This window comes from Aythya marila (genome assembly GCF_965140915.1).
Source record: "Aythya marila genome assembly, chromosome: 5".
Classification (NCBI taxonomy): domain Eukaryota; kingdom Metazoa; phylum Chordata; class Aves; order Anseriformes; family Anatidae; genus Aythya; species Aythya marila.
The window spans coordinates 25,430,217-25,445,360 of NC_139046.1; the positions used below are offsets into that span (position 1 = coordinate 25,430,217).

Genomic DNA, 15,144 nt, shown 5'->3' on the forward strand with positions numbered 1-15,144 from the left:
GCCAGGACACCTGAAGCTCTGCTGTGGGGCTGCAGGTTCTGGGGGGGGTCCCTTCCACCTGGGAGAATGGGAGGGAGAGGGTGAGGAATCACATCTCCACAGCCCTGGCTGGGCTTCTTTTTTTCTTTTTTCTTTTTTTTTTTTTCCTTTTTTTTTTTTTTTTTTTATTTTCTCAGCTCAGTCACATTTCTGGAGCTCGCATGTCCCCCGACTGCCGTGGCTTCCAGGCTTTTTGCTTCCTTCCCTTCTGCTCTGGCGGCTGCAGCAGACGCTGCGAGTCTGCGATAAGTTATTCAGCAGCATTCTCCACGCTGGTCCTTGGATTTCAATTTCCACATGTTTCCCTTCAGGCTGTTTCCAACTAATTTCTCCATTTGCATAATGCCCCCCTTAGGGATGCGCTTGCTCAGCCTCTTCCCCCCCCTTTTACAAGATCATCAGAGATCCAGGCTATTAGTGGAAAACTCTCTTTAATTCTGTTGGTCCTTCAGAATTAGCCCAGTCCTGCCTCGTGTGCCTCCAATTAAAGGAGACAAAGGGGCGTGCAGGGATGAGCAGATTTGGGGAACGAGCCATGGCAAGGCTTGGGGGCACTCCCATGGGGATGAGAAGTGGGACCATGGGGGCAGGGGGAGGCTGGTCCCCGTGCCCATCGCATGCATCCAGCTCCTCGGGCAGGGATGCCCCTCAGCTCTCCTGGGCACCCCATCACTTCTCTCCACCATCAGAAGCCAGACCTGGCTAGTCACTCCTAATATTCACATTTTCCTGCCCCTCTCTGAGCTTGTTTTATTTTCAGCTTCTCCTCTAGGCAGCCTGATCAGAAACCTTCCATCCTCTACCTAATTCTCATCCATCCCCGCATGGCTAGAAGCCCCCATTACCACCCTGCTCCCAGTGCGGGCTGCTGGCTGGGATCTACATCGCAGTACGACTCCCCCCGAGCTGCCCAGACACCAGCTGGATGATAAACTCCGCAGGGAGCTGCAGAAACACCTCCAGCTCCCAGCCAGCTCAGCACTCCCGCAGCAGCCTGCAGAGCTCACCTCTTCCCGCTCCAGCTCCGCGTTGTTACAAACAGCATCCTTTTCGCCTGCTCCTTTATTAGCTCTTCCACATTATAAAAGATAATGGGAAGTCTCAGAACTGCTTCTGAACAGGTCTCTGATGTGCTTCTCTCCTTTATGGCTCGAGTACAACAGAAATCGCAGACATTAACATGCTTCTTTAGGGTGAAATGTACATTTGAATGACACGCAGCCGGAGGGGCACGCTGCGCCTCTTGCAGAGCCATGGGCAGAGAGGGGCAAAGAGGATACTGGGGAGGGGGAGCCCTTTGGGGCAGTCATTGCCTTCATATCAAACTGGATGGGCAGTTTTTCCTTGCCTTTGGATGATGGAGATGCCCCCATCTCGTGCTGCCTCCAAGACTCCCCCCTCAGGACCCTGTGCCCTCGTTCCCAGCACCCCACCCCAGGCTCTGCAAGCTGTGCCAGCCCTTCCTCTCCACCCCCTTGGTGCTCAAGCCCCCAGCCTAGTGCCGAGAGCTGAGATCTTTCCCCCTGGTTCCTCCCCCCCCGGTCACTTCTTGGGCAGAAATTCCCCCTGCAAGTCTTCCCAGGGCCAAGCAGCGAGGGATGCCAGCCTTCCTGGGGCCACGACTTGCAATTAGCGTGGCAGTCGTTATGAATGCTGGAAAGCCTTGCTGGCTCTGCCAGACACCTTTGATGAGCAGTGTCTGCAGCTTGCATTTCTCCTTTGTTTTTGTCTGGGATGGGCTGGTGACCATGGATGTGTCCGGAGGGAGATGCAGAGAGCACCCCAGGACCTTTTGGTTGTGTCCATGCTGTGCCCTCCTCCTTCGCTGCAGCTGAAGGGCCAGGTGCCACCCATGGCACCAACATGAGAGCGTTGTCCCCATCGTGGGCGTCCTGACACCACCCCCAGATGCCCAGAAGAAAGAGTGGTCACTGCCCGGCGGCTGCAGGGATGCCACGGCCCTGCAGCAGGGATGGGGGCACCAAGCTGGCAGCAGGATGCGGCATCGCTCTTGTACTTCTTCCATGGTGCTCCTCCTGGTCCCTGCAGGCAGCCCGCTGCTCAGTTCCCTGCTGTGGGATGGTGTCACCCCACAGCACCGGGCAGAACGGGTGTCACCGGCTCACAGGATGGCTGAGGATGGCTGGGACCTCGGAAGGCCACCTGGTCCAACCCCTGCCCAACCAGTGCCACCTAGAGCAGGTTGCCCAGGACCATATCCAGGTGGTTTTGAATATCTCCAAGGATCTGCTGTTAGTCTGAAAAGGGAAAGAGCCTGCACAGGGCATCCAGGGCTGGGTCCTGCCGTGCGAGTAGCCCTTTTCCTGCAGGAAAGCTCGATCCCAGGAGGGCTGGCGGCTGGGGACGGCGCTGGTGTGCAGGCGGCAGCTACACGTGGCCCCCTTTGGAGAGATAAGCGATGAGTGCCACCACCACCCCGACGTACACGCCTGTGCCGATGGTGATGGAGAGCGCCGCGAGGAAGAGAGCTCGGCGGGAGGCTGAGCTGGCCAGGTGGAAATCTCCTTTGGAGACAGCCTTGCTGGTCTGGAGGAAGAAGAAGCACACACAGCTGTACCTTCTCGTCTCCCTGCGATATGGGTTCATGCAGCGCGCACAGGGGGATGGATGTGCACAGGGATGAGCTGGAACGTGCCCCAGTCAAGCTACGTGTGGGGTGTGCAGGCATCCGAATGGCCCCTCTCACCAAAAACACAGGCAAACCCAGAGGGCCAGATCTCCTATCCACAGCGAGGAGTCTCAGGCCTGATGTCCCCTCTGCAGGTGTCCTCTCTGTGTGGAGCTGGGGAGGGCCCCAGGCTAAGTGCTGCATTTTCTGATACCTAAATTTATCTTGGAAGTGGATCGGTTACATCGCCGCGCTCTGCAAACAGATTTTGGTGCTTTGAGTGGGCTAAGCGGGAAGCCTGCCGATGCTCTGCATTTTTTGCTGATCAGTCTGTGTTTAAAAAGATCTCGGGAAGAATATTGTCACTATCCTGGAGCTGTGGCTTCTGTGCGTGTTCAGTGCACAGATGAATCAGCTGCCCAGCCCCAGCCACTTTATCCTAGGAAGGCTGGGAGAGCACCAAAATGAAGGAACGGGAAGCCATTTAACGATATTTAATGGATTTTGTCAGGTTTGAGTCTTCGGTTGAAACCTATTGACACAGAAGGGCTTATGGAGCCCGTGACGGAGGCAAACGTGGGTGTTAGCTCTCAGGGCTGGAGACTTCCAGCTTCCCCGAGTGCACGGGGTGCATCCAGAGCTATTCCTAATATCTCTTGCTACTGGGGCTCAAACAGACACAGACACAGCCTGAAGGGATGCTCCTTGCCAAGACAGTGAACCCAAAGGGTAATTACAGCACAGGGAGCCAAGTGTGAACTGTACAAAGCACATCATCACATGGCAAAGGCACTGTGCTACCCCGTACCTCACACAAAAATGTGATATCAGCCACTTCTCAGGTCCCAGGCAGTTGGAGCTTCCCCCTTCTCTCACCGGCTCTGTGCCAGGTGCTCCTGTTATATACTTTTCCATTTCTGTTTCTATCTTCTTGATTTAACTTCTTAACACCTGTCCCCCTTCTATTCTCGGTACAACAGCATCCGTGCAAACACGGAGCGAATCTCCTGGCTCGACACGAATTATTCTGGGCTGACAGTAACGTGACTGTGAGCAGGCCCTGGGCAAAGCGCTGCAGAAGCCCCGGTTTGCTAAACAGCACCTGAAGGCCCAGAGGAAAAGCCTGCCCCCAAAAGCCCACATAGGAGCTGGAGGGTTTGCAGCCCCATGGCAGTTGTGGAGCCATCCAGAGCTCCCTCTGCCCCAACCCTTGGGGGCCTGGGCACAACACAGAGATGAGCAGAAAGGTCCCTGCAGGACCCTGGCACCAGGGCTGAGCACATGCAGGAAAGCAGAGGGGGCCGGGACATCTCTTACCCCTTGGGAGAAGTAGAAGGCAGCAATCCCCAAGGGCCAGAAGCAGCACAGCATGGAGAACAGGGCCAAGCCCAGGTGGTCCCGGGGAGGAAGCATCAGGAAATGGTCCTCGCTTTCGCTGTCACTGGAGGAGTCGCTCTGCAAAAAGGGATGAAGTCAGGGCTGGTAGGAAGGTTGGTGGGAAGCTCCAGCAGCACGTCCATGAGCTGCCCCACGCCCTGCCATCCACTCCTAATGAACCTGCATGAATCAGAGCCCTGCCAGAGCAGCACGCAGGGATGGAGGAAGTGTCTGACAGCACCCCAAGTCCCCCAGAAGTTTTCTCCCCACCCTGGCAGGGCAGGGGAGCAGGGGCTGCAGGCACCCATCTCCTCGTGCCACCAGGCTCCTCGCCACGCTGCGCCCCGAGGCTACCTCTCAGCCCTTTCCCCCACCTCCTGCTCCACCCCGGCCCCACCACATAGTCTCACAGGTTTCCTACCTGCAGGTTCAAGGGTGAGTTTCAGAAATATCTCAGCGTCTCAGCCTGGTTTGATGAGAAAACCCGTAGCTCAGCACATTCAGGAGCGGAGCCGCTCCTCGGCTCCCTGCCAGAGCAAACGCTGAGCTCGCTTGCTGGGGGTCTGGGATTTCCCTGGGAGATATTCTCACACTGAAATATCCTGAGCTTTGGTGGAACTGGCTGTTTGTCAGCTCAAACAAACTTAAACAAAGTGCCTTATCCCCATTAGGGACCGGCAGATCGATACCCCGCTAAACTAATTTAGAAATTGAGGGAAAGCGGCTGAAGCGGAGCGGCGATGTGTCCTGTCCTCTTAGCAATCCCATTTCTCAGATCGGCTGCCATGAGCCCGCCTGCATTTGGCCAGGGCTTTCCCGGCAGCCTGTCCTCTGAGTGATACACGGCTGTGGGAGAGGCACGGGGCTGTGGCAGAGCCGTGCTATGGGCTGGGCAGCCCACACCGCCAGCCTCGGGGACCTGAGAAGCTGGTGGCCTCCTCCTGAGGTCTGCTGTGAGGGAAAGGGGCTGGAAATTATAAGGAGGAGGAAGAAATCCTTGGTGCACGGAGAGTGAGGGGTGAGACAGGAGGTGGTGGGGTCTGGGGGCGAAGCTAAAGGGAAAGAAGAGGAAATATACAACCGAGAAGTTGGCCCAGAGGTAGGAGAGGAGGTGTTTGGTGCCGTCCCACCGCGCAGGGCTCACCTCGTACTCCTGCAGCTCCTCCTCCTCCACCTCGTAGGACACCGTTTGGATGCGGATGTCGCTTTCTACCAGGCGTGACCCTTGCGCCTCGTGCCCGTCGGGCCCTTCAGACGGGGCCTCTTTGCTTTCCGTGAAAGTGGTCTCGCAGCTCTCCGCCTTGCTGTCCTTGGCCTTGAGAGCGGTCTCATCCTTCACCAGGATGAAGCTGGGGCCGTACAAGGCTTCGACAGCCAGCTGCAGGGAGCTGGCGTCCAGCAGCTGGTGAGTCCTGGTACTGCCCGTGTTCTGGAAGATGTAGGAGTAGAGTTTCCCTTGGCAGCGGTGGCTGGGGTAGTCCTGGCTGTGATGCTGGTGGTAGGAGTAGGTGCCGCGGAGGTGCCCGTGGGCCTTGGCCAGGAGCGGGTCCTGGAGCTCGCGCACGCTCTCCATGCTGCCGGTGGAAGGGGAGAGCGATCCTGCGGGAGCAGAGAGAGTGGGAGGGAAGAGCTGGCACTTCAGCGAGGCGCGGCAGCCCAAACGCCTGTCGCCCATGCGGAGCCGATGTCACGGCGAGGCTAGCGGGAACAGAAGGATTTGGCGAGGCTGGGGAAAACAAGGGCCCTCCCCCCCTTTTCCCCAGCTTGAATGCTATCTTGGCAAACTGAGCATCTCCTCCCCAGCAAGATAAGGATGCAGCCGTGCGACAAGAAGCTCTGATTCAGGCTGGATTAAGACGAGGATTTGCTGTATCTATAATGCATCTTGAGATGGCCACGCACAGCCTGGCAGGAAAGGACCTTCTGCATCTTTTGTGCTGGCTCCTAATTTGTGCTGCTGCAAGGCGTAACAGCACTGAAGTAGCTAAGAGGCTGACATCCACGTGAGGGGCCCTCCTGAATTCCCAAAGTGGAGGCTGGCATGGGGAATTACAGCCCTGTGGGCATTACGTGCTCAGCTAATGGCCTTCACGGGCACCGGCTGATTTTTGGGGCTGTTTCACAGCTGGGCTAGGGCTGGGACACAAGGAGGCAGCAGTCAAGGAAAGCCAGGATCCCTCAGCTACAGATGTCAACACCAATTCCTGCCTCAGGAAAATTCCCCTCCCTGCTCCGTTCCTCCATTTCAGAGCACTGAAACACCACCCTGCTTCTTCTCTTTTTTTTTTTTTTTCTTTTTGGCATGAAAATTTCTGAGATGAAATGTTTCAACCCAGTTTCTTCCGAGGAGTGTTTGCTATTTTGGCTCTCCAACCCACCTTGGCACAAAGACACTGCGTAGTGAGATACCCAAATCCCCCAGGAGAGAGAGAAACGATCGCTCTGTGCTCCTCAGCACCCGAGCGCTGTGTTTTACAGCCGCTCTCCGGCACGTTCCCAGCTCCTGGAGCATGCCACCCTCTCGCCTTGCAAGCCCAAAGGTTGCTTCTCCTCCCCAGAGACCTCTGCAGCTGCTTCCTCTGCAGGATGCTGCGTGGCAGAGGCACGCTGCCACCTGCTACAGGGCTCCCAGTGGCGCACCAGCCTTTCTGACGGGAGGTGCATCACCTTGGCTTCAAACCAACCCTCGGGAGGAAAACAGAAATGAAGGAGTTGGAGCCGAACGCTCCGGGGAGTGAACAGCCCAATTGCCTCCCAAGCGGTCCTGTTCCCCTCGGACGAATTCTGCCACAGTGCACGGGTTTGAGTGCTGTAGCCTGTTGTAAATGTCCTCGTTGATGGGTTTTGTTTTGGCAGCGGTTGTCGCATTTTGGAAAGCTGTTCAGGAAAATGAAGCCATTCAAAAGCACTCCTGCATCGCTAAAGCACTGCGCATTTTGGCGAGTGCCCTCCACACCTCCCTCCCCCAAATCATTGTCTGCTCTCCTCACCCTCCCACCTTGCTAATAAAGCACTCAGTGGCTCCTGTGGCAGATGGCTGCGAAGTATTTTCCCAATATTTAAAGGCGATGCCTATTGGTACCACAGAGCATTTTATTTCCTGCACAGAGCCAGATAAATGTGCTTGGAGCACAAAGCCTCCTCCCTGCTTCCAGGTGAGGAAAGCACGAACATCTTCTTTGCTTCCCTCAACATGCAGATTAGATTTCCGATGAAATATGTTTCTTTTTTAATGAAACAATAAGGGCTGACCAGACCCTGAGCATCCCTCGAATGTAGGAGCCCAACTGGGAGCAGGGACACCATGCAGCAGGACACCAAGGTCCAGCAAGAGAAAGCTGGTGGTTGTGGTGAGGCACCAACACCTCCTCTCCAGAAGTGTTTCTGGCTCTGAACCACGATGGGGAGGGATGGCAGCCTGCTGGGATCCGAGCCCAAATGTGCTGGGAAGCAGCCGCAGCCGGGCTGTGGGCAGGCTGCCGGCAAGAGGATGCTGCAGGCGTGGAGGCTGCTGCCTGTCATGCACCAGGTCGTCGGCACCGATTTTGAGGAGGGAGAGAGGTGTGTGGCAAAGCTGCTGGCTCACAGCTGGCTGGCACTCAGCACATGGGCTGAGGAAAGAAGGGCCAAGAGGCATTAGGAACCCCAAAAGTGGCGTGGGAGAAGGCAGGGGGTGCTCAGGATGTGTGCTCTGAAGCGCACGACCTGGATGGAGTGGGGCTGCCACCTCCAGCAGGGGCTGCAGGAGGGGTCCTTGTGGCCACATGGGGAGCCCAGAAGAGCAACTCCTCTCTCTGGGAGAAGCACGAGGTGATAACAGGGCTGCTGGGACCAGGAGGAAATGAGGAATGAAGATCTCACTGCCATTCTCCTACAGATGCAACGGGACCACGAAGTGCAGCTGTAGCACCCAGTCCTGGCATTGGGCTGACCACACACGTCTGCAGGGCAGGATTGTACCATGCACTGGGCCATAAAAATACCAGAGATAATACTGGAGGGAAGAGTGCAGGGCTGGGAAGAACCAATGCAGCCCTGCGGTCTTCCCCAAACCCTATTCATTTTATCTGGATCCCACGGAGAATTCGGCCACACTGGGACTGAATAAAGTAAGCCTGGTAATAACCAGGCTTGGGGGAAGAGGAACGGAGCAGGCAGATGAAAGCACGGAAGCTGTAAAAGCCCAACGTGGTGAGCAGCAGACATCCTCTGGCCTCGTGTCCGGCCAGGACACCCCTGGGGGGCAGAGCCCCGTGCCTCAGCCATCACTGCGGGCAGGCTGTGCCCTGCAGAGGACAGGAGCAAATGCTGGCTCCCTGAAAACTGCTTCATCCCCCTGGCACCACAAACCATGAGACTGGGCTCCCCCAGGCTCCCCCAGGGCAGCTGCAGCGTTCTCCAGCCCAATGCTGGATGGAAGGAGCCAAAATAAGGCCTGACAAAGCAAGGTGCCAACCCCAGCTCTGCTCATCGTGCAGCCCAGCCCCGCACCCCGGCCCCGTGGCTGGTGCAGGTTGGCGGCGCAGCCCTCGCTGGGACCCTCAGCGCAGATGCTGGCCACGATAAGCCCAGTTAATGGTGAATTAAGTAGCTGTTCCAGGAATCAATCATCGTCTAATTGCCCTGTCAAGCAAACACTCTGCCTGGCTTCCCGGGCTCATTAGGAGGTTGGGATTTCTTTGCACGTCCCCTGGCTCCCGAACGAGAAGGTCAGCTCTGCCTGGCCAGAGGCTGTCCCTTGGGACCAGCACCCCGCAGGCTGGCGTGCTCGGGGAGTGATGCCCGCTGTGCTGCCGTGTCCCTGATGGGTCTGGGGGCAGGGGACAGCAAAAACTGCTGGGAAGCAGCATCGTGGAGAGGTACAGCTGCTGTGGCCCCAGGACAGCAACGGTCCCACTCCTGATGGAGCAGGAACATGGAGGAGACGTGGCCAGCACCCTTCCCATCCCAGCTGTGAGCCTTGGGGTCAGGTGCAGCTCGAGGGGAGAAGAAAAACCCTTTTATCAGGCCAGCAGGCATCGCTGCAGAAAGCAGCCGTGCTCCGGCTGGCGGAGGAGGAATGAGGAATGAGGACACGTGGTGGCAGCCGGGGCACCCAGAGGAGCAAAGGGGCACGGTGGGGGCAGCGGTGGGAGAGGATTGACACGGAGCCAAGAGGCACGGGTTAGAGGGAGGACAGCTGAGCGTGCTCGTGATGGGAAGCAGCAGATTCACAACTTCAATGCAGCCGGTTTGATGGAGCTGGAAGGGGTGAGCTGATCTCTCACTCGTCTGATCTCCTAACGGGTACAGAGCCAGGGCCTCGGCAGCGGGCTCCCGGCTCCAGCAGAGACTAAATTGCTGCGAGAACTGGGACGCGGTGGGCTGCTTCTCGAGGCTGGCGAGTCAAATTGGGCAATTTCCAGGTGGAAGCCGAGCCTTTGCTCTCCCTGGTTAAAACGTTTCTCTGCAGCAGCGCTTCCACCCCGCTGCGCTCAGAGCTCCTGCGCCGCTCCTAACGGGGAGCAACAGCACATCCAGCCCCCGGGGCGCTTCGGCAGCAGCGACCCCAGCCCCTAAACCTCTGGAAATCAACTCCGGCCGTGAGCTCCGAGCTAGGAGAGGGGGGCTGCCCCCCGCCCCGGCTGTCCTGCCCCCGGGGGGCCGCTGCCACCGCGTCCCCTCGGGCCCGGCGTTTGGAGAGGTGGCCGCTAGATGTCCCAGGTGCTCCACGCAGCGCGGAGGCCGGGGGAAGGCACGGCGTGGAAAGGCACCGGGGGGGTCCCCAAGTGCGTGCCCCGGCTGTGAGGAGGGGGCTGACTGAGCTGGAGGGCGGTGGGGATGGAGGAGGGCTGGAGGAGAGGGGTGGTGGTGAGACACGCGGCTGTGTGGGCGGCTAGGTGTAAAATTAGCACGTCCGGAGTCTCTCCGTGTCCTTTTTTTCAGCTGGAGAGACACCAACAAGTAAACAAAGCTGCTGGCAGGAGTTCCCGCAGCCTGGCTCGGGGTGCGGGGTGCGATGCAGGGGCTGCCCTGGCGCTGCAGGCTGTGGGGAGGCTGCCCAAGGGGTGACCTGGCCGGCAGCGTTGGGCTGGGGACGTGGCCAGGACAGGATCGGGGCTGGGTGAGCCCTGGAGGTGCCGACAGCCGCGCTGGGACCATCAGCTCAGCCCTGGGGACTTGTGCACTTGCGCCCACCCAACCTGCGGCCCCGCAGAGCGCTCAGCAGCCAGCCCTGGTGAGCAGCAGGAGCACTCGGTGCCCATCAAGACCGATTGATAGCTCCCACCGGAGGCCTCTGTGCCTTGCCACACGTTGGTTTGATGGCCAAGAGGGATTGCTGGGGGAAAGCACGGGTCAGCACGATGACTCCAGCGCGGGGAGGCTGCCGGGGCTGTCGCTCAGCATCGCCAGCCCTTGGAGGCACCAGCCCGCCAGGAGAGCTCGGCCACACAATTCCAGCCCAGAATTTCCAGGGGAAAGCAAATTCCCATCCTGCTGCAACACCCAAATCACCGGCATGGAGGAACAGCAGCCCAGGCTGGGGGCAGGCTGCAAGCTCCCCTTGCCCAGCTTAGGACCACCCTCAGGAAATATTGTGGCTGCTGCATGCGAAGCTGCCTGGAGAGATGGGTACTGGCTCCCAGCCCTCAGTGCAACAGCCTGCCTGGAAACACCCGTGTGTGTAGGGCTGCTGAGAACCAAAATTACAGGGCCTTGTGCCTTGCAGAAGCTCGCAGCCTGGAGGCAGACCCGTTCCTTGCCGAGACCAGGCTCCCTGCATGGGGTGCCCGCATGGACACCAAGCCCACGCTGCCAGGAGCAGCTCTCGGAGCTCCCCCAAGGCTCTCCGATGGCCAGGGTGTTCTTGCTGCTGCTGGGGGGCACACAGAAGCTCATGCCTGTGGATTGTAATTTTACTCATGGCTGGTTTTCCTACGCTAGTGGTTACAGTCTTCGGTTTCCCATCACATTTTCCTCATCACTATTTATACCTAGCGCTGAACTGAACATGGTGGGTATCCCAGGTGGCTCCAAGCTCCTCTCATGGCTTCTTCCATGTCACCCTGTGCTCCAGTCCCACCATCTCCACTTCAAGGCTCTTTTCCTTCACGTCCCCCAGGCCATGGCACCCTGAGGTGCTCCCCTGGCCACAGCCTGCCACCCAGAGCAGGAGTGACCTGGCAAACATCATCCTGCTTTCCTCCAGGAGAGAGACCTGAACCCCAGCTTCATCCCGGATCTCCCTCCGAGTCCCAGCTCTGTCAGCCAAGGCTGGCAATGTAAAGGAGTTGTTAGGGGCTTCTCATTTGTCTCTGTTTAAAACATATACGTACAAATGATTCATAACCACCCTGAACGCTGGCGCATGCCATCACCTCCTTTCCCCACCGTCCTGTTTATTTTATCTGCCTTCATTCAGCTCAGGGCTATTTCCACCGTGCTTGCTGTGGTCCTGTTCTCCTGGGGCGTCCCTGTGCCCCTGCACACTTCAGATGTTGAATTCATTTGCCAATGAGCTGCTCTCCCTTTAAAAAATGAACTTACACTCTGGGCACGGCACATCTCTAGCTTGTTTTTCCAACCCCTAAGTTTCCAAACACGGCCTGTGCTTATCGTGGGTGCAGCCAGCTGGTCTCCAGCAGAGGAAGAGATCCCTCCGTTCCTGCTCCAAACAAACCTCAAAGGTTAGGCTGTCACCCAGGTGCAGCTCTTGCTGGCCCTGCAGCCCCCTGGGGCAGCCAGGAGCATCTGCAAGGGCAAAGACACGCAGGACATGACTGCTAGGTTACCTGCCATGGGGCTGGAAAGAGCTGATGAAAACCGATGTCATGTGCTCTTTTTAATGTCTCTGTCAAGTCCTGACCACGGCTTGCTGAGCGGTCCCCTGAGCTTGCCCTTGCCTTTGCTGTATCCATGCTTTCCCTCTCTTTCTGGCTCATTGCTCTTCCCCAGGCTGGATTTAGACCAGCCCTTCCTGGCACTGTGCTCAGGCTGCACCCCTAAAGCTGCTGTCAGCATGCTCCTGGCATGTCCCTGCTACATGGGGACAAGCCACAGCCCCGTCCATCTCACCCTGTATGGTATCTTAGGGTCTGTGGGGTCTGTGGGGCATTCGGGGAGAGCCCAGCCCCGGAGCTCCACCACAACTGGGGAGGCTCGACCTGGCCCCACGGGGCTGGGTGGAAATTGTCACGCAATCATTTGGTTCTCCAGAAACAGCGCCTGGGGACAAACCCTGTGCTTGCTTTTGTTTTTCAAGAGAGAGATGAAACGTTTCGCTCCAAAGGGAAGCTGTTGGAAGCAAGGCACCTGAAAAACGCTGGAGACGAGCGCAGCTTTCCCCTCCAGGCTGACCAAGGCATTCAGACTGCTTTGCTGCCTTTTGCGCTTCACTAAGAAGCAGCAGCAGTAAGACTATTTGGAGGAAATCTATAATGGACTTTTTTTTTTCCCCTGTCTCAATGCTGTGGCTTGGCTCTTCAGCCGGAAAAGTCAATCATTTGCCCATCACTAATTCTACAGATAGAGAAAAGCTGGCTCAAGATCTGGCCTAAAATAACCCCCTCGAACTTGTACCACGAGCACTGCCTGCCAGAATCAGGCCCAGATTTAGAAAACAGGCAAAAAAGAGCAAAAAATCAGCCTGATTCAGAGAAAATGCCTGCAAGAGAGCTAGAAAACAACTCCGGGTATGGCTGTTAAACGGGAGAGAGGGCAGTGGTCAAGGAGAGGTGAGAGACCTGGGGAAGGGGCACGGTGCTTCAGTGTCCAGAGGGTCTGATGCCAACGGGGTTGGGGGCAGGATGGGCAGAGCTGTGGGCTTCACCTCGTCCTCCTCCACCTCAGAGGGCAGGGAGGGGTTTGGTACCAGGCAAAAGCCGGGATTTGCTGTACAAATTCACCGCGCCGGAGCTGCAGCAAATTACTCATTCTTTAATAATCGTGTTTATTACCTGCCTCTGATGGTGGTTCAGGGAGTTGAAGTGAAGCCGATTCAGCTCCCCGAAGCTTTCGGTCTGCCAGCCATTTTCATGAAACGAGAAACTTTTGCCGGAGAAATGCAGCCACTACATCTTTGATTGGGTAATTCCTTCTCCTGACAGCCTACAAAGTAACCAGCTATTATCCCCAGGGGACCGGGGCTTTTTTTGCCATGTGTTGTTGCAGGCAGCCTCAGACCCCGCTCCTCTGGTTAGCCCTGTCATTTACGTAGTGCTACCTTCCACTCGGGGTCCTCCTGGGGGAAAAAAAAAAAAAAAGGTTTCTACCGGTGACAGATCCTGAGCTGGCGGAAAGGCGATTTGTTTTTCAGAGGCAAAAAGCAAGCAACCCGGCAAAGTGGCTTGGTGGCGAAGAGCCTAGGTTTCGCGAAACCCGCAGCAGCTTTGGAGAAGGAATCATAAACAGGCGCTGCTCAGGCACTGAAAGCTCTTCCCTTCCCAACTCCTGGGCTCTCGGCTCTTCCCCCGGGCACGGGCAGGCACAGGGACACCGGGAGGAGGTGCAGCTCCGGCGGGGCACGGTGCGGCCACGGCTCCCCGCTGCCCACGGCTGCAGGAGCGAGCCCCGTCCCTTCCCCTGCCGCTGCCCGGGGGTGCCCGGGGGGAGCCGGGGGAGGGTCTCGGGGGGCTCCCTCGGCTGTGCAGGAGGGCAGGCAGCCCCCAAGCCCGGCGGGCGGCCGAGCCGCCTGGCCGGGAGCCCCGCAGGCTGCCTCCCGTGCCCGCAGCAGCGCAAGGTGCCATTGCAGCTCCCGTGCCATAGCTGGCCTGCAAAACTTTTCCCGAAATCCTTCCATTTCGCCCCCCCCACCCGCCCCCCGGCCCCCTCAGCAGGCGCTCCCTCCCCGGCTGCCCGCTGCCCGCTTTCTCCACCTCGCAGCCCCCCGGCTCGGCCCGACACCCCCCCCCCACCATCTATTTCTCATCTATTCCCTCCGGGACCCCCCGTCCCCTCTCCATCCCCATCCTCCCCCCCCCAAGCACCGACAGCTCCCCCGGCTCGGAGCCCGCTCCCTTACCTGCGGGGCTCAGCCGCGAAGTTGGAGCGGCGGCGGCGGGGCGGCGGCGGGCATGGCCGCGGCGGGGGGGCGCCGCGCTGCGGCGGGGCGAGGGCTGCGGGGAGCGGCTCGGGGGGGCCCCGGGCAGGGCCCTCGGGCACGGCCGGGGGGCGCCGAGGCGGGCACGGAGCCGGCCGGGAGGCGGCGGAGCCCTCCGGTGGCGGCGGCGGCTCCGCGCCCCGGTGCGCCCGGCGGCGGAGCGCGGCCGGTTCCGTCCCCCGGTTGCCGGTTCCCTGTGCCAGGAGCCTCCTCCCGGCGCGGCTCCGTCCCCTGCCGCCCGTTCAGACGGCGAGGCTGGAAGTGGCTCCGCTGCCTCCTGCTCGCTGCCTTCGCCAGGGCGCAGCGCTCGCCGCTCCCCCCCCCCCTCCAACCCCAGCGCCCGGGGGGAGCCCCCGGCAAGGCGGAGAGGCGCGGCGGGCAGGTAGAGCTCCGGGGGGGGCTCTGCTGCTGCGGCTCAGCCCGGGGTTTTCCTGCCCTGCCCCGCGGGGAGCTGCCGCCCGCCCGCCCGGGGGTCGCCCCGCTTGGCGGAGTTAATCCGGATTCGCATCAGCGCAGCGCGAGTTGGCACCCGGGCCCTGGCAGCCCGTCCCTCCCGCAGCCCCCCTCCATCCCCGCGGTGCCCCGGGAGCTCTGCTGCTCCCCGCCGCGCCGGCAGCTCCCCGAGCCCCCCTGCCGTCTCCCTGCTTGCTCCCAAACTCCCCAAATCCCGGCTCCTCCCCGGCTCAGGGGCACCCAGCAGCGTGACGGCTGCCAGCAGAAGTGTGAGAGGCTGAAGGGTGGCCTGGCTGGGGCACCTGGACTCCCCCCAGAGGGGTCCAGGAGCTGCAGAGAGCCTTTTCCAAAACCAAAGGGACTGGCTGGGTGGTGCAGGCTAAGCACAGCACCTGGGCTTTGTGTCCTCACAGTGAGAACCAGCAACAAGTGGCACAGCCCCACGCCAGGCAGCTTTCAGCTCCCTGGGGGCAAACCAAGTCCCACTGTCTGCATCCCCAAGCAGCTCCGGGAAGGATGCGAGCCCAGAACGCCAGCCACAGGCTGGTGGCTGCAGCCAGGGGACTGT

The 15,144-nt window shown here is 59.3% G+C and overlaps 1 protein-coding gene across 6 annotated transcripts; it reads right to left on the bottom strand.

The window, feature by feature from the left end:
- Positions 1–37: 37 nt before the first annotated feature.
- SYNDIG1L (synapse differentiation inducing 1 like) lies at positions 38–14,644 on the bottom strand. 6 transcript variants are annotated; one of them, XM_082761815.1, is made up of 5 exons: positions 14,046–14,644; positions 13,248–13,265; positions 5,190–5,743; positions 3,986–4,123; positions 38–2,586 (listed from the first exon to the last, which is right to left on the bottom strand). In XM_082761815.1, exons 3-5 carry the CDS (start codon positions 5,718–5,720, stop codon positions 2,428–2,430), a joined length of 828 nt encoding a protein of 275 aa, XP_082617941.1. In that variant the 5' UTR covers positions 5,721–5,743; positions 13,248–13,265; positions 14,046–14,644; the 3' UTR covers positions 38–2,427. The 6 variants fall into 6 exon arrangements, with proteins under 6 accessions (XP_082617941.1, XP_082617943.1, XP_082617940.1 ...); XM_082761817.1 differs by having other exon boundaries at positions 5,190–5,644; positions 12,982–13,265; XM_082761814.1 differs by having other exon boundaries at positions 12,982–13,265.
- Positions 14,645–15,144: the final 500 nt, after the last annotated feature.

Excerpts from the sequence above, each read along its gene's own strand:
- SYNDIG1L (XM_082761812.1), bottom strand. The coding sequence starts at position 5,720 with ATGGGCGACAGGCGTTTGGGCTGCCGCGCCTCGCTGAAGTGCCAGCTC. Across the intron at positions 4,124-5,189 it reads AGGAGCTGCAGGAGTACGAG|AGCGACTCCTCCAGTGACAG; the intron begins GTGAGCCCTGCG and ends CCCTTTTTGCAG. Across the intron at positions 2,587-3,985 it reads CCTTCTACTTCTCCCAAGGG|ACCAGCAAGGCTGTCTCCAA; the intron begins GTAAGAGATGTC and ends TTCTTCCTCCAG.